Source organism: Netta rufina (genome assembly GCF_964035555.1).
Source record: "Netta rufina genome assembly, chromosome: 4".
Lineage (NCBI taxonomy): Eukaryota > Metazoa > Chordata > Aves > Anseriformes > Anatidae > Netta > Netta rufina.
Window position 1 is genome coordinate 12,634,125 of NC_140127.1, and position 22,430 is coordinate 12,656,554.

Below are 22,430 nucleotides of genomic sequence, written 5' to 3' on the forward strand. Positions count from 1 at the left end.
AAAAGAAGTGTGCAAGCAAATTGGTAATCAAAGAATAAAGGGAGTAAGAGAATGATTAGTGAGCTAGAAAAAGCCAGAAGTTGCGGCTTCCAAAATACTGACTTAAAACTGTGCATAAGTGAAAGTCCTCACATCACAGCTCTGCACCATCATCTGTGGAAAAACAAAAACATGTTATGCTGCACCCTGTATCAAGGGGTAATGCCACAGCTTCAGCAGTAGCACAGGAAGTGAGTTTTCTGATGTTTTAACTGAGCATGAGACCTTATGGATCTGTTCTGACCTTCTTTCCTTCCCTCCCTACTGCAGGACTCCAGCTGGAAGGGGGGTGGTAATAGATAGCGTTTTTTGGTGCTGACGTCACCTGGAAACTCCCTAAGCACGTAGAGTGAAGCTAAGCAGAAGCCTGTTATATCCAACAGCGTGCTCTGTTACTATTCCCAACTTCCTCTTAAGCTGGCAATCCACAATAACTTACGGCTTAGCTACAGCATGCATACTTGAGATCTTTGCTATAGCTGAAAAGAAACAGCTGTAGGATGTATGCATAGAATTAGAACTCCTGGCTCTACACAGGACCGCACAAAGATTAAATTCATGTTTGAGAGTGTTGTCCAAATGCTTCTTGAAATCCTTCAGGCTTGGTTGGTGCTGTGACTGCTTCCTTGGGAAGCCTGTTCCAGTGCCCAGCTCTCTAACAGGGCTCTCTGCAAGGCCCCTTTAACCTTGACTGAGTCAGCAGCTCCTCCCAATTTAGTGACGCCTGCTAACGTATTCAGTGATCCTTCAAGTCCTACATTTAAGTCATTTATGAAACATTAGAGATAAATGACCCTAAAATGGAGCCCTGGGAACCCTACTAGTGACTAGCTGCCAGCCTGATGTAACCCAACTTACTGTAACCCTTTGAGCCTGCCTTGTAAGCCAGCTGCTCACCCATTGTACTAGGTACTAGGGATAGCTGGATGCTGCACATTTTGTCCAGAAGGATGCTGTGAGAAACAGTATTAAAGCTTTACTGAAAGCCAAAACGATTACATCAACTGTTTTCCCTTCTACTAGATGAGTGACCTTGTCATAAAAGGAAAGTCAGTTTGTTAAGCAGGACCCTCATATTGGCTATGACTGTCGTACAAGTGTTGCTGCTCATGGTATAGCTCTGTAAAACTCAATTTCATTCTCATTCATAAGAATGATGTTTGAAAAGAGAGGCTTTTAGCTAGTCTCTGTGCTAAAGGTTTCTATGCCGAGAGTGATTCTGGGATTCATTTTATGCTGTTATCACAGTGCCAGATGCTGTTAATATTCTCCTGAAGTCTTTCAGCTATTCAGAGATACAAGGATCCAGTTTTGTCATCCTGATAAAGCCACTAGAACTAAGAATTATGTCCAAAAGAGGACGTGGGGGTGCTTGAAGTCTTTCCCTTGTATCTTTTTGATGGTTATGCCAATCCTGCTCCAGGAAAGATGGGCAGCTTTAGAAGTGTTCCAAGAACACTGTAAGGATACAAAGTAAGGTCTGGAAAGCCAATGAAAGCTGCTTTGTAAAACAAAAAAAACACAAAGCTGTTCTTCGTATGGCATCTTGGTCTCCAGTACCTTAGAGCTCTTGGGGTTATTTGACAATCCCTTGAGAATGAGCAGCTGAGATTTCCTGAGTGTGTTTTGCCAAACCTAGTGCATGTTAATCTGATATTTCTAGTGTTTTTTTTTTTTTTTTTTTTCCTTCCAGAAAGCATTAAAACAGAGGTGGTCCTGTATCAAATAACTAAGTAAACTGTTAGGGGAGAGCTGTTGAATATTCAGCCACGCCACCTACCTTTGTTCAGGGCTACGTCATTCAGAGTTTCCACAACATGGATTTTTGCAGAAGCTGTTGCCTCTCCTTTGGCGTTTGATGCATGACACTCATACTCTCCTTCATCTTCTTTGTTCAGAGGAGATATCTAGGGAAAGAAACATCCATCAGTATGAAAGCATGAAAAGAAGGGAGAGGTACTTCTGTCTTAAGGTATCTTGTACGACAACTTGTTAATTTCTTGAGATATAATGAGATGACCAGAATGGATAAAGTATCAGTTAACCCTTACAGACCACACTGTCTTCTTTACGTAATTTGGTTCAGATGGTGGTGGTTTTCTCCAGTCAGGTTTGGGACAAGCCACTGCTGGGATTCAGCCTAGTTTTCTTTGGCTTTGCTGGGCCAGATTGTGTTCTAACACTCGCTCCTTTTCTTTTAGTGCTTACCTAGTCCAGAGATGTGTCAGAGCACTGCACGCTTGACAAGGAAATGGAGGCAGGAAGACAAATCCTTCCTGGAACATGCTGCATCCAGTCTGTTACTTCTGCAAAACTGCAGGCTCAGACTGTTCCCTCTCCCTGTTTCCACCCCTGCTTTGGCAAGTGGTGCAGGAGCCACTCCCCTGACCTGTGCTCTCCCAGCTTCCCTGCAGCTGGGAGCCATCATACTCACAAATGGATGCAACTCCATTACAGGGGGAGGCACAGCAGCTCCCTCGGGCTTCCCCACTGCTTCCCTTGGAGGCACACATGAGATACTTACCAGTACCCAGCCAGTCACTTCGTGTTTCTCAGGGCCACCTCGGGTCTGAATCGCCAGATTTTCCCGGTCACCAGGCAGCAGCTCCATTCTCTGGACACCATGTTGTCCCCGAATGATCTAAACAGAAAGGTTTGAGGGTTTGGGGACTTGTGGTAGAATTTGTTATGACCATACCTGCACCCAGACAAGATCAACACTAGTTTTGTATGAATATATTTCGTGCAGTAGCAGTGTTTTTCTTTCATTAACGAGAGAGCAGCAGTGCTCTCTCAGAGTGAGTTATTCTCTAGTGCTGGGTATCTGAACCCAGAGCATAGCACAGGGGGTAGGTTGTACTCAGCCCTTGTTAGCACAAGGGCAAGCAGTTTCTTGGCCATGAAGCAAAGCAGCACTGGCAGTGTAAATACAACATCTGTTTGTAAACGAGCAGAAAATGCTGCTAGGCTGTATGCTAACTCAAGAGTTTCCTCTGGGACCCTACAGACAGAGCGTGCTGTCTCAAAATAGTGATCTTTGGGCCAATCTATTTTTTCCTCTACGGTATTTTTAGTGTAGTATTGTTTCAGCTTAATTTTAAGACCTCTCCAAAGCGTCCACAAACATTTGGCATTTGAAGAGGCTGCAGAGGCCGTGCAGTGGCTCACAGTCCTGTGGCTATGATCCTCTGTGCTCGAGATCAGCTCCTGCCCTAAGCCAGGTGCTACCAGCCCTTGGAATTACGTGCCCCATGTCACAGTGCTTGATGCTGGCGGAACTGTGTCCAGCTGCCTCAGGGACATTCCCCACATACTCGGAATACCAGGCGCTACCAGGAAAAACAAATCCTGTTCTGTGCTGGGGTCAATAAAAGTTTAGAAAAAAGCAATGACTAAAGATTAAACAAGGCCAGATGGCTGGGGCTGGACAGAACTGCACAGATGGGAGAACTCATCGAAGATGCATGTTTCTAGGGAAGGATTTCTTATGACTTGGTCCTGGTACTCACCAGGCAGTTCCAGTTACCTCAGCTTTGCTAGACCCAAAAGGTCCTGGCAAGGCCCTTACCTTGTTCCAGATGAGGACAGGAGTCGGAATGCCCATGACTTCGCAGCTCAGGTAGATCTGTGCCCCTGTCACGTTCCATATGTCCTTAGGAGGGGTCACGATGGAGGGTCCTGCAAAGAGGCAGAAACACTTCTCAGCACCGTGTGACTGCAAGCCCTTTTAAGAGGGGCAGTCATTTCTGATGGGTTCTGAGGATGAGGTGAGGGGGCCACCTGCTGTGAGCAAAGCATGCAGGACTCACGTCACAGCACGTCTCTCGCCAAAGCTGCATCCGATCTTAAACTGTTCAGTGCTCAGCACTTCAGGCCATCAGTCCGGCTACTTGAAAGACTGAGAATCACAGAATGGTTTGGGTTGGAAGGGACCTTAAAGAGCATCTTATTCCAGCCTCCCCACCCTGCCATGGGCACAGACACCTTCCAGCAGACCAGATTGCTCAAAGCCCTGTGCAACCTGGCCTTAAACAGTCGTAGGGATAAGATACCCACTTCTCTGGGCAGGCTTCTCTTCCCCCATCCACCAGTGCTGTAACCCTGGAGTGGAAGGCCAACAGATTCCTCAGGCAAATCTGAGGCTAGACGTAAGGCAGCATTTATATTCTGCTGCCTTGGGAACCATGCAGGACTTCATGAACTGCTGCTGCCTTTGCTCACCACGTGGCCACCAAGTGCTGGCTTGGAGGAGAGGACCCCCACACGCTCCCCAGGAGACAGAGGGGTCCCAATCACTCTGCCATGCTGCAGGGAGCTTGGCCAGCTTTGCAGCATCCTTTTCCCAAGCCTGATTTTAGCACGCAAAAGTTCGTAGCAGTTAAACAGCACTGAGTTCTGCTAGCCACGCGCAAGAGTCAACTAGAGAAGGCTGCCTGTGGAGGGTGCCAGAGCCCTCGGGGGGAATCTGGGAGGGGATCAGGTGAATGCAGATCTCCGTTTTCCCCAGGGAGTCAATCCCTGGGGAAACAGGGAGCTGTTTCCAAAGCCAGATGTGAGCAGAGCTGTTTTGCAGATCTGGCTGGAGATGTTTACCCTTCAGGCATGAAAATCTCAGAGCAACAACCCACCCCTATTCCATTTAGGGAAGAATGGCATTTCTGATTAGTCCCTCTTTAGCAGGGGAACCACGGCTGCTTTGCAAAATGCGGCTACTCATTTCCTACCATAGGAAATGCAGAACAAAGGAAGACATGGTGTTTATTTCCACTTATTGATAGCTTGAAGAACGTAGATGATTTTCCCCTTCAGCCCTAAAGAGGTAGGCAGTAATGGGAAACAGGCTCCCCTTCGGCTTCACCAGGACAAGTCATTTCCAGTGCAAACAAGAGGCCCCAGCCCAGCCTGTTGCTGCTGGCCATCCTTGCTCACAGCCCATGGCTCCTCCTGGGGTCCTGAACATGCACCGATCTCAGCTGTACCCTGCTCTGCAGCCCTCCCGCAGATGTTGGGGGAACAGGTTTCTGGTGCATCCCAGTGCACTGACATCTTTTTTGCTGCTGGGGATCCAGGGGCAGATCCACACCAGCCAGAAGACATCAGCCATCCCTGTGTCTCAGCACAAGGGATGCCAAGGTGGCTCCCCATTGCTCAGCAGCTGCTGTCACCCCAGAGAAGCATTTGCTCTTCTCTTCCAAGTGTACACAACCTGTTTGTGGGAAGCCATGGGGTGGCTGCAGCCCATGCCCTCCCTTACAGACATATCCCATTCCTCCTGCACGCAGCACCCTCTCCAATATGCAAGGGACTTTTTCGCTGGAATTATCATTGCTCCAAGCAGTCAGAAGCAGGGCTGCACCTCCAGGCAGCAGCACACACAGGCCTGCACTCTCACCACCTCCCTGCTGTATAAACAGCACAGTGCAGAGGAGTTATCCCTGGAGCACACTGCTGTGTGAAGCACTGCCAGAGCCCTGCACAGCAGCAAGGACTGGTCTAGGTCACGGTATGGGTTCTCATAACCGAGCCACTTCAGGTCACACACTGCTTTCCAGCCCCTGCATGGCCACTTCCTGAGGAGCTCTGCCATTGTTTTCCTTAAACAATAAGCTGTGTCCCTTAAACAATAACGTGCTCGGCAGTTCGGTGGTACCTGGATGTCTCTGGGCTCTGTAGCTCACCCCCACGCCCTGCAAGCACCTCCCAGGGATACGTGTGATTGTAGCCTGTTGCTGTGAGCTTCTGCTCCTCAAACTGCAAGATGCCCTTCTGGGGAAAGGGCAGGAAGGGATACGCTCATCCCCTTATGACACCCTCCTCTTTATCACCAATTGCTTGGGGTCTCCACGAGGAAGGAAAACACAGCTGCCCAAACATGGCCACGATCTCCCACTGCAGAAAAGGAGAGGTCCTGAGCTGTATATTAAAAGCCTGTCAGACTTCAAAGCACTGTTACGCTCTTACTGGATCTGTCTCAGTTCTCTCCTGACTGGGAACTGGCAATACCCAACACACCACTAAATCCAGCTGACACTGAGTTTGGCCCTGTACCACTGCCATGCTTATTATGGACACGGAGGGGAAAGGAGCCAGCAAGGCAAACTGATGCACCAAGTACTGTCTCACTCATACCAGTATATTTCTGCAGCAGTAACTGGCAGGGAAAAAGAGAGGAGTCATTTCAGCTCCTATTTAGGGTGAGGAAAAATTGTTTATCCCCCCTGGAAAAGGGCATCACCAGCACAGCTTCACAGCTAAGCTCTGGCTGGCCTCGGGGCTGCAGCCAAAGCATGGTGAGCATTTGGCCACTACGAGGCAGCCCCATGCTCGAGATGTACTTTTTGATCTAATAATGAGGAATGTAAGAATCTGGCTGCAAAATGAACTGGAAACATTCACAGGCCTCCATCTCTATCTGACGCAGCCCTGAGACCACGACGGAGCACACATCCTGAAAGATGCGAGTGTCATGGGAAGAGTCAGTTCGGTCCCCTGGGATCTTTTACTTTAATCCAGACTTCCAAAACTCTAGAGTTGGGCTTCTTCCTCCACTAAAAATAACTGAGAAAGGCCAACAACCCAACAAATTTTAAGTAAAAATCACAACAGACCACAGCAATACAACAGTAGCTAGACCCCCACAACATCGTGATCTCTCCCACAAACCCTCCCAAGTAGCTTCTACCCTGGAGATGGGCAGGGAACGTGGGAACCTGCAACAACGGGAGATGCCTGAGCCTTCCTGGGAATCCAGATGATGTGTGCACATTCCGCCTTGCAAGCGACCCCCAAAATCAGGGGACCTTGTGTAGGGAGCAAGGCCACCGCTCGTTGTTCAGTAGAACTGGAAGCAAGCCTACCCCTTACAGAGCAACAGAGCTGATTTCAGACAGCAAGAATCCTCTCTGGCCCTCATCTTACATCCTGCATCCTAGAGGTCGTGCTGCTCCAGTTGCAGCACTGCCCACAACGGGGAACCTTTCTCTCTGCTTCCTTTGGACTGGTTACTTGCAGGCTGTACCTGCTTCTGAAAATGGTCACCAAGAGCAGAATCCAGCCCCAGATGACAGAGACATCAACCTGGCTGAGCGGTCTCTGCTCCCTGCCAGAGACTGACCCAGGGGCCCTACGATGTTTAGGGTTTCCCTTGTGGTACTTGAGCTGAATGTGCAGAAGCTTTGACAGGACACCACAGACTGTTGACAGAGATCAGCTGCTCTCCACAGGCACTTCCCAGCTGCTCTGCCCACTGTCAGTAAGACAAATAGCTCTCCCTGGCCAGGAAAGGGGCTTATTTACAGAGACAGTGTGTTCATTCACCTGAGAGCAGAGCCTGAATATGGCAGGCTTGTTTTTTCCTGCAGATCACAAGGAGCCAGTCTGCATTGTGTCAGCAGCCAGAGAGGAGTTTCTGTTCAGTGGCTTTTCTCCCAAAGCAGCATGTGGCAGAGCCCGTGACTTCCTCAGCGAGGCTACCAGTTAGCATACTCGTCCCAGGTCCCTCTTCCCTGCTCACCATGCTGAGACGCCAGACCTCTGCCTGTCAGCTCCCAGCCCCGCCACACGCTCCCTGCTCCCACTGCAAGGATGGTCCATCACAGCTCGGGGTTAGCTGCCCCCAGCAGCTCTCTCTGTGGTGTTCAGGCCCACAACCCGTCCCCTTGGGAACACAGACATATCTACAGCCATGGAGGGTGAAGCATCTGGTCACAGAGGAGGCAAAACCACCCTGCCCCACATCGCGAGAAGCTGCTCCGAGCTTACGCAGAACAGACTGTGAGGCCTCCACAGAGGCCTCAAAAATTGCTCTCCCAGGAATCACGCCATCACAGGAACACCTCAAAAATCACACGCTTTTCAACACAGAGCAATTCAGCCTTCTCAATTCTTGGTCTTCCACAGCAAGTGCCAACAATCCTGTCAGAAAGCAGAGATCACATGTGCGGGCAGGCTGGGCCTCAGCAGGGAATCCAGTCAGAGACACTCCCTGCATGCTTCTGCCTCTGAACAAAACATCCACATTCTTTAAGACTAAAGCACCCAGGCTTCATTAAAGCACGCACACACGAATCTTACTTTAACAAGCAACAACTCCTTTGATAAAGTCAAAGAGGTTGCAGGTAGGTAACTACAGACAGAGACAGGCCCAGCACTAAGCACCGCTGGGTAGGCTGTGGCACTCGGGGGTGTGTGTATGAAGTCCTGACCAGAAAAATATCAAGAAGCGTACTACATGCTGAAGCTTGTGTGGGTGTCAGCCTGGTTCCCAGCCAGCCGTCCCAAGGGCTGCATTGCCTTGTTGCAGCCCCAGATAAAACACAGACTGGAAAAACTCAGACAAAAATCAAAGCAAAAGCTAGACAGCTTTCACCTACTCAGGCTCTGTCAAGCCTGGATATAGACCCACTACAGTCTCTTAAATCTCTGGGAAAGTATTTTCCCTTCAAAATTGCTTTATATGGAGATGGGGAACCCTTCTGTAAGCAGCGCCTGCTAATTCTGCCTTAGAGGCCCTGAGCTGCTCCTTCCCAAGGCAAAGCTCTGAGAGGCAACAGCAGGTGGGAAGCGTGAGCAGTGTCTCTCAGACTTCATCAGCCCAGTGATTCTCAGCCAGTGCAACAGACTGAGGTGTCCCAGGGGCTGGGACAACACTGCCATGGATCTACTGCTCTCCATCCCACTGGACTTGGCACAGAGCGGTACAGCCAGTAGTGGCCAAGAAGGCCAGCGGCATCCTGGCTTGTGTCAGGAATGGTGCAGCCAGCAGGAGCAGGGAGGTGATCGTCCCCCTGTGCTCTGCTCTGGTGAGGCCGCACCTCGAGCACTGTGTTCAGCTTTGGGCCCCTCACTACCAGAAAGGAAACAGAAGTGCTGGAGTGTGTCCAAAGAAGGGCAATGAAGCTTGCAAAGGGTCTAGAGAACAAGTCTTGTGAGGAGCAGCTGAGGAAACTGGACTGACAGCGTAAAGAAAAGGAAGCTCAGGGGAGATGCCTTACTGCTCTGTACAACTACCTCAAAGGAGGCTGTAGAGAGGTGGAGGTCGGTCTCTTCTCCAACAAACAATATTATTGTAACAAGCAACAGCACAAGAGGAAACGGCCTCAAGTGGCACCAGGGGAGGTCTAGGTTGGGTATTAGGAAACACTTCACTGAAAGGGTTGTGAAGCAGTAGAACAGGCTGACCAGGGAAGTGGCTGAGTCACCATCCCTGGAGGTATTCAGAAGACGTGCAGCTGTGGTGCTTAGGGATATGGTTTAGTGGACTTTTATGGTTTAGTTAACTAGACTTGGCAGTGCTAGGTTAATGGTTGGACTTGATTACCTCAGAGGTCTTTTCCAACCTAAACAAGTCTATGATGATTCAATGGTTCTAATATAGAGACCCTGTGCATGACCTTTATGTGGCTCCGTATCAGTCCTGCTTCGTAGGTCACACCTAAGGTGGAAGGGTTGGGGGTGGAATTACTGCCAAGAAAACCTTAATCCATTTTTCACCTAACAAAGAGAATGATGGGGCTGCACTGACTCCAGTGTTACACTCAGAGAAATGGCTTCAATTCTGCATGCCTCATCCCACGTGCAGTACCTTGCTGCATTCAGCATCCCAAATACAATGCAAATTTTGAAGCTGAAGGAATGTATAGGCCAGTGTGGCCGAGGTCACTCTGAAGCTCAGCTGCAAGCTTATAACCAAACTTGGCTCTGGAAACAGCAAAAGGTGTCTGTGCTCCTTGTTGCATGAAGGGGAAAGGCCAAGACCTCTGAGCAGACAAGAAACAGGCCTTGCTAAGAGAGTGCCATAAGCCAATGTCTAACAACTGCCTAACCCTTTCCCCTTCTCTTGTCAGTCTCTCATGTGTGCTGTCCCTAGCGTCAAACATACATCAGCATTCTGCGAACACCTTTGCTGCTTCACAGCCATGTCCTGCTGTGTATTTCTTTTTTATCCCAGACCTGCTTGGACAAGCTCTATCAAAAAACTTCTTTACTCCCTCTCCTCCTGGCCTTGGCTTCCCCTCTTCTCTCTGTGTGACCTTGGCTATTTTACTGAGAAAGCTGTCATCGTGGCAGGAGGACTGCAAGCTAACGCAAGGCGAGATAAAGGCTAAGCAGTAGCTCAGTGTCTGTCTGCTAAGGATAGGAGAACGTGCTCAGCCCAGTATTTCATTTGTCCCAGCTTCATCATCGCACACCACCCAGTGCTGCTCCCTTTAGCGTGCCAATAGCAAAGAGCTGCAAAAAGCACTCGGGTATGTTTGTGGCACTGCACTGCAACAAGGCAGGAGAGAACTAGGAGACAGCTCCATTAACCAGCTGTGGAGGATGCCCCTGTCAGTGATCAGGGCTTGCAAGCCACAGGCTAAGCTGTTTTGGTGCCATACAGATGATGCAGGACATGCTGTAGAGCAGAAAGGACCTGGCTTTTGCATAAAGCAAAATATAGGCTTGCCTCCTTCCAAAACCTTTTTTTGTTAGGGAGATGTGAAGCAGGAAAGAGTATGAAAAGCTTGCACTGTGAGAGCTGGGAGACACAGAAACTAGACATGGCAGCATTTATTCATGCTAAAGCAAGCAGGGCTTTCAGAAGTCCAACCTGATTAGACTTATTACTTGATAATCTCCTATTTAGTATGAACCTCAGTGAATCTCAGCCCAACAATGGATTAAATTCCTTTTATTATTATTTTTTTTAAACACAGCATGCCTTTCCAACAGCAGAAAAAACAAACATGGAGAGGAATTTGCTGATCCAAAGCCATTCCTTCCTAGTGAATTCTAATTTTCTACAATGACTGTGAATGAAGACAAGCAAAAAATATGGGATCTCCTTGGACAGTGGCAGTGTTGCAGAGTCCCAGGTATACTGGGGCTTTCCTAGAAGCATGCCAGTGAACATGCTCTGAGCTGTTCAGTAATATATTAAACAGCTTCCCTGATAAGATTTTAGCACTGTAACCATAAAAACTCAAACCGTATTAAGCTCCAGTGAACCAGAAGACTTTTCACATAAGTGAATGCACTTTAAAGGGGAATTAAGGACCTATGCTACAACAGTGGAAAAACCCAAGGTTGTAGATGGTTTTTACAAACACAAGCATAAAACTTCAGCCGTGAAAACTCAAAATCCCAGTGCACCATGTGCTGGAAAAGCAAGGAGCATGCTGAACCCCATTGCATCCCTGCACTATGTTCCACCTCAAAAGACCCTGTGGTACAACCTCCCTCTAACCACAGTGAGCACCTGTGTGGCTCTGCTCTGTCACAGACTCTGTGGATGTGGCACAAAAATGCCTACAAGATCCACCCACAAATACAAAGTTCTTCTTTGTGGTGGGAGGAAGTGGGTAGCAGGCCCCTGCTCCAAGACTTCTGACGCAGAAACCCAAACCAGCCTCATAGGAGAATTAGGGAATTTAGTTCATTTCCAACCACAGATCACTTAGAAAAAACTCGCCTAACCCTCTCTTTCACAAGCAAGAGGAAAGAGCTCATAGCTCGTGGCTATTCTTTTAAGTCTCTTATAATCCAAGGAAGAAAGAATGGTAAGAAGGAACTAAAGCAACCTAAGCCATTAGTTAATTAAAAAGCATAAATCCAGAAGAGCTTTTTCAAAACGTGGTCTGATACGAACTATGCTCTCTGTTATGTAAGACTTAGGAGCCTTTGAATTTAAGAGAGCTGTATCAGAACACGAGCCAGTGTCAGTGATCGAAATCTGCTACCTCCCAGATACTTTCGTAAACAGTGTCCAAATGCTTTTGGACACTTTTTGTTTAGATGTGTACAAACACATCTAAACAAAACCACTGTGGAGGCTGAAGGAGGGCGCAGGCACTTCCTTGGAAGCACTACAGCCTGTGGGATGGGCCAAACCCCTGCACGTTCCCAATGCTGGGAAAGGACTTCCATGGGACAAGTGAGATGCAAGCCATGTTCAGATCAGGAGCTCAAACCGAGCTCCTTGGGATGCTGGCATACCCACCCTTCACCCAGAGAGGCCCCTAGTTTCTACCTCCATGAAGTATCTGGAGCTAGGTATCAAACAGCACTGATTTTCTGACAGTAAAACACTGTCCTCTGATGTCCACCAAGGGCTGCTTTGTGTTACACTGTGTCTGTGCAAGAATGGGAAATTGGGAATGGAAAACTGGCTTCCACTTGGGATGAAGAAGTGAGTGTAAAATAAAGACAAAGCCTTGACGGTCACGGCAAGGCAACCTGGAGACCTAAACCCTACTGGAACATGTATCAGGGATTTTAAACCACAAGGCCCTTGGGCTGTAATAAGGCAACTTCATCAGTATTTCCAGCAGTCACAACACGCTCCTTGAAGCAGGTATCTGCTGGTAGCTAACGATAAGGGTAACTCGGGGAGATCTGTCCCTGCTTGCACTGTCTGAGCAAGAAGTGTGTGCCTGGTATTTTTCAGCTCAGAAAGATCATCAAGCAAAAAACAAACAAACAAACAAAAAACACACAAGAACTTGTAGCTTTTTGATGGAGGCTGGTATTTTGAGGGTTTGTTCTGCCTGTCTTGAGCCAAGTCATGTAACTTCCTTTGCACTCCAGTTGGAATTTTTGGCTGCTCTGGAAATACCAACATGGGTTCCCTTTGTTTTTGTATAAAGGACATAGGCAACAGATCAGAGAGGTCTGGAAAACAAGCAGAAGAAAGAGAATCCTGAGGAAAGGTATGAGGAAATTAGGTAGAGCCAAGGAATGGTTCCTTGCTTAACCTATTAACAACAAAGAAACATCCAGGTTGTTCCCAGTTGTTGGGCAGCACTTCTTAGCAAGCAAAAACTGCAGAGCATTGCACAGGAAACCATATGACAGGCACTATAAACAATATAGAAAGCTCAGCTGGACTTGTATTTTGTCGACTTCACCAAACAGCATTTTAATGAACGTTTTTTTTTATCCCCCTGGAAATTAATCTATTAAAAAATGCATGTGCCTTAAGTAGTATTTTGCATGTTAAGCCTTATGTAATTTCCTCTAAAATTAGTTCTTTTCTTCTAGGCTGCTTTATAATCTCTCCCATAATCTCTCTGAAATCCAGTGTAAGTATACAAGTGGTACTTCCTGTGCATTTTAACGTCTGGGACATTTTGTTGGACACTACTGCGCAAATTGACCTTTATCACGCAAAAAAAAAAAAATTAGCCATGTGACAGAGACAAAAGTTAGCTTTGTAATGATTCTCTCAGTTAAAGTAGGAATAGGAACCCCAGCCATTTAAGTGCCTGTGGCTGATCACTGTGTCTCAGGGCATGTGTTTTAAGGCAGCAGAAGAGGCTGCGGTAAGATTCACTCCCACCCTCCTTGGGAGGTGAAGTTTGGGCTAATGGTTGCACGAATGAAGAAAAGGTGGTGTTAGACCTACTTGCACCTGTGTCCTGTCTCCTCCTCCTCCGCCCCCTCTTAGCATGCTGCAGAGTAGGGTGGGTGAAGAGGAGCATCTAATCGTTCCCAGATGCATTCCTTTCTTCTGCTGTATGCCCTGTCTTGTCTCCAGCTGCCTCCCTTCCTGCTGACGACAGCCAAGGCCAACAGAAGTCAAAGCTCTCCATTTCCTCCTGCCCAGGACAAGCTTTCCAATAGGATGTACAAACAAGCAAAGCTAAACCAAAACAAGCCCTCCCTGTTACACCTAAACAAAATAAAACAAAACAAACAAAAAAACTCTGAACAGTCAGGACCTGCTGCTCTAAACATGCTTCTCTGGACCCCTTCTCAGATTTGAAAGGCTGCTCTCTGTTGTCCTCAAAGGACACAAGCCTGATAGACTGTGGACTGCATGCTAGAAGTTCAGCCTTTTTTCTTTTTTTCCCCCTTTCAGAAATTCAGAAAAGTGGATCTCCCATCTGGAAAGATTTGTTCTGCTGCAGAAATGGGCAGGGAGACCTTTGTTCCAATTCCCCTTGCTACTGGGTATCTGAGTACGCAGTAGAGCAGTCTTCTCCCAGGCTAACCTGCTTTGATTCTCAGTACGTTCCCTCTAGGAGTTAACACTGTAACACAGTATTTCCAGCTAACACCTAAATCCGATGTTTTGCACAAGGTTTGTCAAACGCAACACAGGGCATTTAAGCAGCAACTCAATCCTTAACTAACCTTTACTACTTTCCTTGGGAGCTTCAGAAATACTGCTTTTCAAGATACGCTTGGCTTGAGTTGTGGGAAAAAAGAGAATGAGGAGGGGGAGGCTGTCACATACTGTGCTTCTAAAATTTCCTCCTCCACAAAAATGGTACTGGTGCTGAAATACCGCCCTTGAGACATACCAACCATTTACTGAATGTCATGCTATCTCCCCTGGCTTCCTGGCAAAATCCAGTCCCCTAACTGCCTAGTTCAAGCTTCACAGAACCACTTATTTTTAAAGCACCATCCCTAAGCAAAAGCTTGGGAAGAACTGAGCTCCTGCTAGGATGCAACCCTTATCAAAAATATTTTGAGTACAAACTGCTACGTGTGATTCAGAGGAATCCCACCACCTGCTTTAATTGCAAACCAAAGTAAGCCAGTGACAATAACACTGGCTCTGAATTTCTGTGACTTTTCATATCCATTTAATCAGAACATTTCTCTTTCTCACTGCTTGTGAACATCCTCTGCCAAACCCTGCTCTGGATGGCTCATCCCCTTTGTCACGGCATCCTGAATCGTAAGCCACAGGCACAGTGTCTAGGACAGTGAAAAGCAGGGCTTTGTGGTTCCACCACAGCTGGAAACCAAGGAAGACTGACTACATTTCTTTGTATTTCTGGGGCTTGTCTGAAGTCTTACACCAAATTTAGGCAGCTTCGCATGACTGGGCCTCTCAAATCCATTTAAGGTGGTTTTATAACTATTTTATTTTCTCTTCCTTTTCTGTCCTATTAAGCTGTCTTTGTCTTAACCCATGAACTTTTACTTTTTTTTTTTTTCCTGCTTCAATTCCCTCCCCCAGTCTAACACACCAGCGTTACACAGCACAGCAACACGGTAACATTAACCCGGGGGTGAGCAGCACAACATGGAAAACATGCAGCAAGTAACGTGCTATATACAATGCACTTCTGAGACCAGACACAACAAATCCAAAAGCAAAACCAAACAAAACCACAACGTGACATTGTGATCAGCAACTATTAAACTGATTTAATGCTTTTAACAGTCTTGTTTTAAGATGATCTGGTCAGATGTGTTGCTGTCTCAACCCTTCGGGCCCCGCACTGGGTACACAAGGGATGGTTGTGGTGAATCCAGCAGGCACTGAGCACCACTCCCCAGAGGGATGAAGGAGAGCATCGAAGCAAAAAAGAGAAGTGAAAGGTGACAGGTTGAGATAAAGACAACCTAATAGGACAGAAAACGAAGGGAAAATAATAACAATAATAAAATATACGAAGCAAGCGATGCACAATGCAATCTCTCACCACCTGCTGACTGATGCCCAGCTTGATGCCAAGCAGCGCACACCCTCCCCAGCCAACCACCCCCTGCAACCACTCAGGGTACCGCAGCCCCGCACCTTGCTCGCAGGCTCCCTTGCTGCGCTGGGCGATGGCCGGCTCCCCGCGGCTCTGCGCTCGCAGGCTGGCTGCTCGGAGCTGGCAGCCGCTGCCGTAGGTCCTCCCGTCGCTGCCGCACACCGGGTAGCGGCTCTTGCACAGGCACACACCCACCGGGGCAGGGGCAGAGGCAGCGGGGCCGGCAGCCGGCTCGGGGCCGCCCTTCGCCTTGCGGCGCTTGCGGCTCTTCACGCACTCCAGCCCCGGGGCGCAGCGCCCCCCGCCAAAGCCGCCGCACGCCTCGCCCTCGCCGCGCCCGCACTGCCAGCAGCAGCCGCAGGCGTCCCGCACCCGGCCCAGCGGGCAGCCCCGCGGCGGCAGCGCCGGGCACCGCGCCGGCTCGCAGGGCCCGCAGCCCCCCGCTGCCACCGCCCCCGCCGGCAGGGCGGGCGCCAGCAGCGCCGCTGGCACCAGCGGTAGCAGCAGCAGCAGCATCGCGGCTCGGCGCTGCCTTCCCCAGGCACCGGCTTAAGCCGAGGCCGGGGAAACTCCTCCCTCGGCGGCCGCCCCCTCAGCGCCGCCGCCATGTTGGGGGCCGCCCCGGCAGTGCCCGTCCCCTGCTTTTTCCCCGTAGCTCGGCATGGAGCCCCCTTCCTCGCCTGTGAGGAGACATTAGTTCATCCCTGGGTGCAGAGGGACCCCTAGTGTAGCTTTGCGGCTCGTGCTCTCGCGCATTCGTTGAACTTCGCAGCGTGAGCAACAGGCGGATAAATGGCAGGAGGAGGGAGGGTAGCTGCTGAAGTGCATGTTTCGCACCCATCGCTGTGAATATGGCAACATACATTTGTGCCTTTCTGTAAAACACGAGGACATCCAATGAGAGATGCAACAGATCACAGAATCACAGAATTTCTAGGTTGGAAGAGACCTCAAGATCATCGAGTCCACCCTCTCACCTAACACTAACAGTCCTCCACTAAACCATATCCCTAAGCTCTACATCTAAACGTCTTTTGAAGACTTCCAGGGATGGTGACTCCACCACTTCCCTGGGCAGCCTGTTCCAGTGCCTCACAACCCTTTCAGTAAAGAAGTTCTTCCTAACATCTAACCTAAAACTCCCCTGGCGCAACTTAAGCCCATTCCCCCTCGTCCTGTCACCAGGCACGTGGGAGAACAGGCCAACCCCCACCTCGCTACAGCCTCCTTTAATGTACCTGTAGAGAGCAATAAGGTCGCCCCTGAGCCTCCTTTTCTCCAGGCTGAACAAGCAGATGGATGGGCTTCTCCTCAGACGGGAGGCTGAGGACACTTGGTTTGCCTAGTCTGGAGAAAAGAAGGCTAAGAGGCAACCTCGCTGCACTCCACAGCTTTCTGAGCTTTGCAACGTGAAACGTGAATCTTTATCAGCCATTAATACAAGCGTCCTAGTCATTTTGTAGGAACAATGAGATTGGATGCATTTTAATTATGGTTTGAAGGATCAGACCAAGCAGGAGGATCCACTTCTGACACAGAGCAGCACACCCATAGTCACCAGTTGAAGACCAAACCTAAACCAGCTCTGTCGGGGCAGACTGAAGGTCTGTCTAGTCAGGGCCCAGTAGAGACCGCTGAAGATGAGACTGTACAGGTCTCATTCCCACTGCTAGTGCCCATTATGTGAATTTCCCAGCACAGAGCAACGTCCTGCCTTCCTATGAAATGATGGCAGTAGTTTGCATCACAACACACTGAACAGCAAACCAACTTTAGTAGCACTGTTTTACATTATTTAAGCTACTTCGAAGGATCGCTTTCTTACATCATAGCAATAATTTTATTAATTGCAAAAATGATGAGGAAAAAAAATTGAGATAGTTTTCCAATTATGCTCTCTTAATGTGGGCTAGACTTCATACGAAATATTTAATTTTCACTGTCCTTAATCTGACAGCCATTTATATGTAGTCTAAAAAATAGTAAATGGGTACTTTATATTACAGTCTTATTATTTAAGGGAAACTACCCAAAAGTGACGATTTAGAAGCAATCTACCTTCAAAACACACATGCCACTCTCTTCTTTGTAAAAGTCTGTAATGTGAATAAGTGTTGAAGTATAAGAATAAGAAAATAAGTAAAGTGTTGTAAGCGTTAAACTGTTATCTGAGTTTTGCATATCAGCTTTTAATCATGGTGCTGAAACTAAAGCCTGAGGCAGGTCCAACATCAGTCCACAAGTCAGGGTCCAAGTCAAGGATTTGGGGACCAGTCCTCCTCAAACAAAATTCAGGGCAGGAGGGAGGGATCAGGATTAAACTCAATTAGAGGAGCCCCTGTAACCGTGGGCAGGGTGTAGACAAAGGCCCTAGGTGAGGCTGGTCATAAACATTCATGGTCATCAGTGCAGTCTGGGCCAAGAACACTTCAGAAGAGAATTCATATTCAAGGACAGGAATAGAAGTTATTGAAACTCAAACCCATAAGCAAAATCCATTAGTGTTACAGAGTCAGCTCTACGCAGCCTGTAGCACATAAATGACACATGCTATTCTAATATGCTATGTCAGGATGTAAGTGTTGCTGCTTATGAGTTCTGTTTTCAGTAAGTGCTTTTATCAAGGCTGTGTTTACAATGAGGCAAGTTAAATTCTCAGACGCTATGCAAGACAATGTTTTCTGCACTCCACCACCATCAGTCCCATTAATGATCCTTCCTGAAATAAACATGCCACTGCATCAGTAGTTTTCGCTATGGGTGAAGCGATTCATGGCAATTAATGTTTAATTATTGTGGGTTTTCAGTTTTCATTAAGCCTCCTTTGTGCTAGTTGTGTTTCTATGAGGGTGTGGGTTTAGATTATTTATTTATTTATTTATTTTCGTTGTTCTTCTTTATGTAAAACATGGAGTGGAGACAACTCCTGCTGCAGTATTTAATGAAAAGGTTTATCAGTGAAAAAATGTCAAAGAGCTTGAAGGCTGTTTCAATGGCTGAAGGAAAATAAGTAGGATTCTTTACATCCTGGCTAATAGAGTCTGACAGATGGTAAAATTATGCCAATATCATGTTTTCAGGTGACCAAAGTCACAAAAAACATTGATTAATGTCTTCTGACTGCCCAAGTGAGCTAGCAATGGTAACAGCCAGGTAGGTAACAGGGATGATTAGAGCCCAAAATAACAGCCCCAAATAATTGCTGTTAGTTTAAATCCTGACATGTTTTATGAGATGCAGAAAGCAATCTCCCAGTCTCCATCTCTCTCCCCACTGGGCCAAGCAGAAAGGCAAAATGGATGATTGGCATAAGTCCACTCCATCAATTCATGTTATTATTCACCTGATGTCTCAGGGCCCTATCTTACATTAACCCTCCTATTTTCTTCATTAGCCTTCTCCAGGATTAATATCCTTTCTTCTGGCTGGAGGATGGCATTCAACAGGACTTGCTTATCTTTCCAGGCTATTTGAAATACTCTGTATACCTTTTCAGGATTTTCACAATACAAACCTGTTGAGTCTTTCCAATTTATAAAGTCAGAGGATAAAAAATGATTCTTGGTAGATTGGCAAGCCCTGTGGGCTCACTGCCTCCTGGAGTGGGGCCTGCATGATTGGATTCCTAGTTCTTGTCCTCCCTGTGATAAGACTGAATCCCGATGCTCCTCTAAATTCTTCGTATCCTCCTTGTCTCTCAACACCACTTCCCCTGTCACAACCTCTCTCATTTGGATTTGCACCCCCAGGTCCTTTTCTGCCTTGCACCTTTCCTCTCCAAGCATGGGATTGTTATGACCCAAGTGCAGGACCCACCTTGTTAAGCTGCAGTCAGATCTGGACCGCAGCTGCTAAGGTCTTTGGAAAAGGTAGCTCTCAGTCCAGTGCTTCAAGAGAGGAGAGGAGAACCTAAGTTTTTGAACTCATGATATTTTTCCCCCAAACATATTTTTTCTCTCCTCTCTTCCTTTCCTTCACTTCCATGCATGATGCAATTCATTGTGGCTTTCAGTCTTGCAGCTTGAAACAAAGGGAAGGAAAACGATTCACTTTTCTGCTTCTTCTTTATGCTTTTTATAAGCAAAGAAGTGTGAGAGAGAGTGAATGTTCTTCCTCCCACCCAAATTACTCTTTTTTTTGGTTTGTTTCTTAAACTAGAACTTTTTTTCCAATAAATCCCAAATGATCTATTCACTTTAATTTCCTTCACAAACTTTCCTTATTCTAACCTCACATTGCCCTTCCACAATGAAAAGGCATAAATAGCCTCATGCTGAAATGTCCAAAGAACACAAAACTTGATCAGTCCATCTCCAGCTATTAACAATGCAAGATTAATTATCTTAAAACCCATTGATGAAATGAGCTCAAAAACATTTACTATGTCATTCAGACATTTACTCTTTCTTCATCAATCTCTTATTGCTACCTGAGTTACAATTGCTGTCTGGCTAATAAATGAAGTGGAAACTTTTGAGTTATTCCTATTAATGAATTAACTTTTCAGGTATTTATTAAAGTGGCAAATGAAGGGGTTGGAAGATAATAAATCTACTTGAAATGTTGAAGAAGGTAAAGATTGGATTCCAGCTATTCCTTTAATCTACATTTACGTTTACAGAAAGCAAGCACAGTAGATCAGTCAAGGGAGCAGTCTGTGCAAGAGGAGATGTTCAGAATATTTTCAGATTGCATTGACTAGAGACAGCAGAAGTGAAGGCAAAAGTAGGCTCATGCTAAGTGGATTTTTGGGAGACAAAAGATGTATTGTTCTGGCTGCTCTAAGTTCACCTAGCACCCTCCTGGGGCATACAAAAACCACTGTGATTAGAGAACAATGCTGCACCTATAGTCAATTTTTCTCAAGAAGCCCTTGGACAAGGCCTGAATGCTAAGACCATTTAGTTGGACTGTGTTTTTTTTTTTTTTTTTCTTTTTTTTCTAGCACCTCCATGTTTATCTGTTTTTTAATCACCACTATTTGTACTGCAAAAGCATTGATGGCCCTAGGTGAGTGCTGAGATGAGATGCTTTGAGTGATAATTCCCTTTTGAAAAGCCCTGTGAACTCTATGTAACCCGGGCAAGGAAGAGAAATTTTATTATTCTCTGTATTGCAGAGGGGAAAAGAGCTATGCTTGTATTAACAGAACCAATATTTCACCTAGAAGCTTGAAATGACTCACCCAAGACCATTCCAAAAGTCAGAGGAGTCCAGATCTTCTTCATTCCCTTAACTACATGCCTTTTTTTTTTTTTGGTCCCATGGTTTACCAGTTACCACTAGTGTCAATGGGATATTTCCCTTGGACAGCAGTTGTGTAAAGGCTCCTCAACATCCAGTAACAGTGGATTCCATGGGAGAATACAGTGGTCCTTTTGCTATTTCTCTATGTTCTACTTTGGTAGGGTTTCAAGTAGTGGACAAGAGCAGCAACAAGTACAGGTGACAAGGTCACTGATCCTTCAGGCAACATGCAAGTTGTAATGCCACATTAATTGGCAACTTACCTGAAAACAGGAGAACACTGAAATGTTTAGTATGTGTTTTAAGTTCAAGAATTGATTGTTTCTTTATATTTAGTTAGAGAAACTAGAATTAGTGCTAAGTACCAGAAGGTACTATGAAGTAGCTGCGATTATAGGTAGTCAAGAAAAAAAACCTGAAATATATTTTGTAGAATGCAGCCAATATACAATGTTAGTCATTACTGTACAAAGATTTCCATTTCAATGACATTACCATATTGTACACTTGATCAGTAGCTTCTTGAATAAGTAATGGGATAGTCCATGGATAAAATATTCTATTCCTAATGCTTATTAGACTGTCAAAGTCAGGCTTAATAACGTGTTGAGGGCTAATTAAGTATTCTATGTACTGTAAAATTCTCAGAGATTTAGTTTATATGAATTATCAGCAGGAATATAGTACTAGCAAAGTGATGTCTTCCCGGGAAATGACAGAACAGGAGGGAGTTTAACTTTCTCAGCCGAGCAGCTGCATCCAGCACAGAGATGATACTCACCCAGGTCACAGTGAGACATGTGAGTCTTAGATGGATTCATTCTCCTCTGGAAAATGAGTGAAAGGATAGATCTGAGGATGTTGTAATGGTTGTGATGTCTTAAACAAATCTATGGCTATTATGATTATTTATATTTAATTTTCTCGTTATTTTAACAGTGGTTGGAAATGAACAACTCTTCTGCATGGCAAGAACATATTTATTCCTTGGAGCAAAAGTGTCAGGCATGAAAGTGTAACTGATACTTGCATGAATTTGATATTCATGCTGAATTTTGAAAATCTATTTACTTTGAAACACTTCTGCTTCCCTATCTTCCTTCCTTCTTTCCCTGCTCTATATTTTCTAGGCTCCTTGAATAAAAATACTATCTATATTTTGTAAGGGTTCATCTGCTTCAGCTACTTATGCCTATAACTGAAGTCACAATACTGCATTTTTCACATCATAATTATTTCCAGTGTAACCAACTGTAATTTTGTAAATTGACTTCAAGTAGTGAAATAAGCAGCAGGTGCAGATGAGCCCTTAAGAAACAATGATTCTGTCCTTGAAAACAAGGAATGAGGATGAACTGCGGAACAGTATAGCAATTTGTAAGCAGAATTGGGGAAAAAAGTTTTTCTTTTCTACCCCAATATACATCTAGACTACATCCCTACAAGCCAGAAATTAATTCCTAGTTCTCTCCTAGTACAGTTGATCAGGGTGTAGACCCCATATTCTGCTCCTCTGCAAACCCACAATAACAACTGTGAATGAATTGTGAAAGCTTTTCTCTCTGTCACATTTGACAGTCTGAGAAGTTCTTTGGCTGTGCCTGTCCTTAAGTCACAGAAAAGCTTGCAACAGCCAGTCATTAATGATTCTGCCAAATGCCTAAGAGG

General features: G+C 46.4%; 1 protein-coding gene across 1 annotated transcript; it reads right to left on the minus strand.

Annotated features, from left to right (window-relative positions):
* Positions 1-14: 14 nt before the first annotated feature.
* Positions 15-16,059, minus strand: IGFBP7 (insulin like growth factor binding protein 7). Its single transcript, XM_084286109.1, has 5 exons — positions 15,557-16,059; positions 3,608-3,717; positions 2,564-2,680; positions 1,820-1,946; positions 15-153 (listed from the first exon to the last, which is right to left on the minus strand). The coding sequence occupies exons 1-5, from the start codon at positions 16,029-16,031 to the stop codon at positions 134-136; spliced, it is 849 nt and encodes a 282-aa protein (XP_084142235.1). The 5' UTR covers positions 16,032-16,059; the 3' UTR covers positions 15-133.
* Between the last annotated feature and the right edge of the window lie 6,371 nt (positions 16,060-22,430).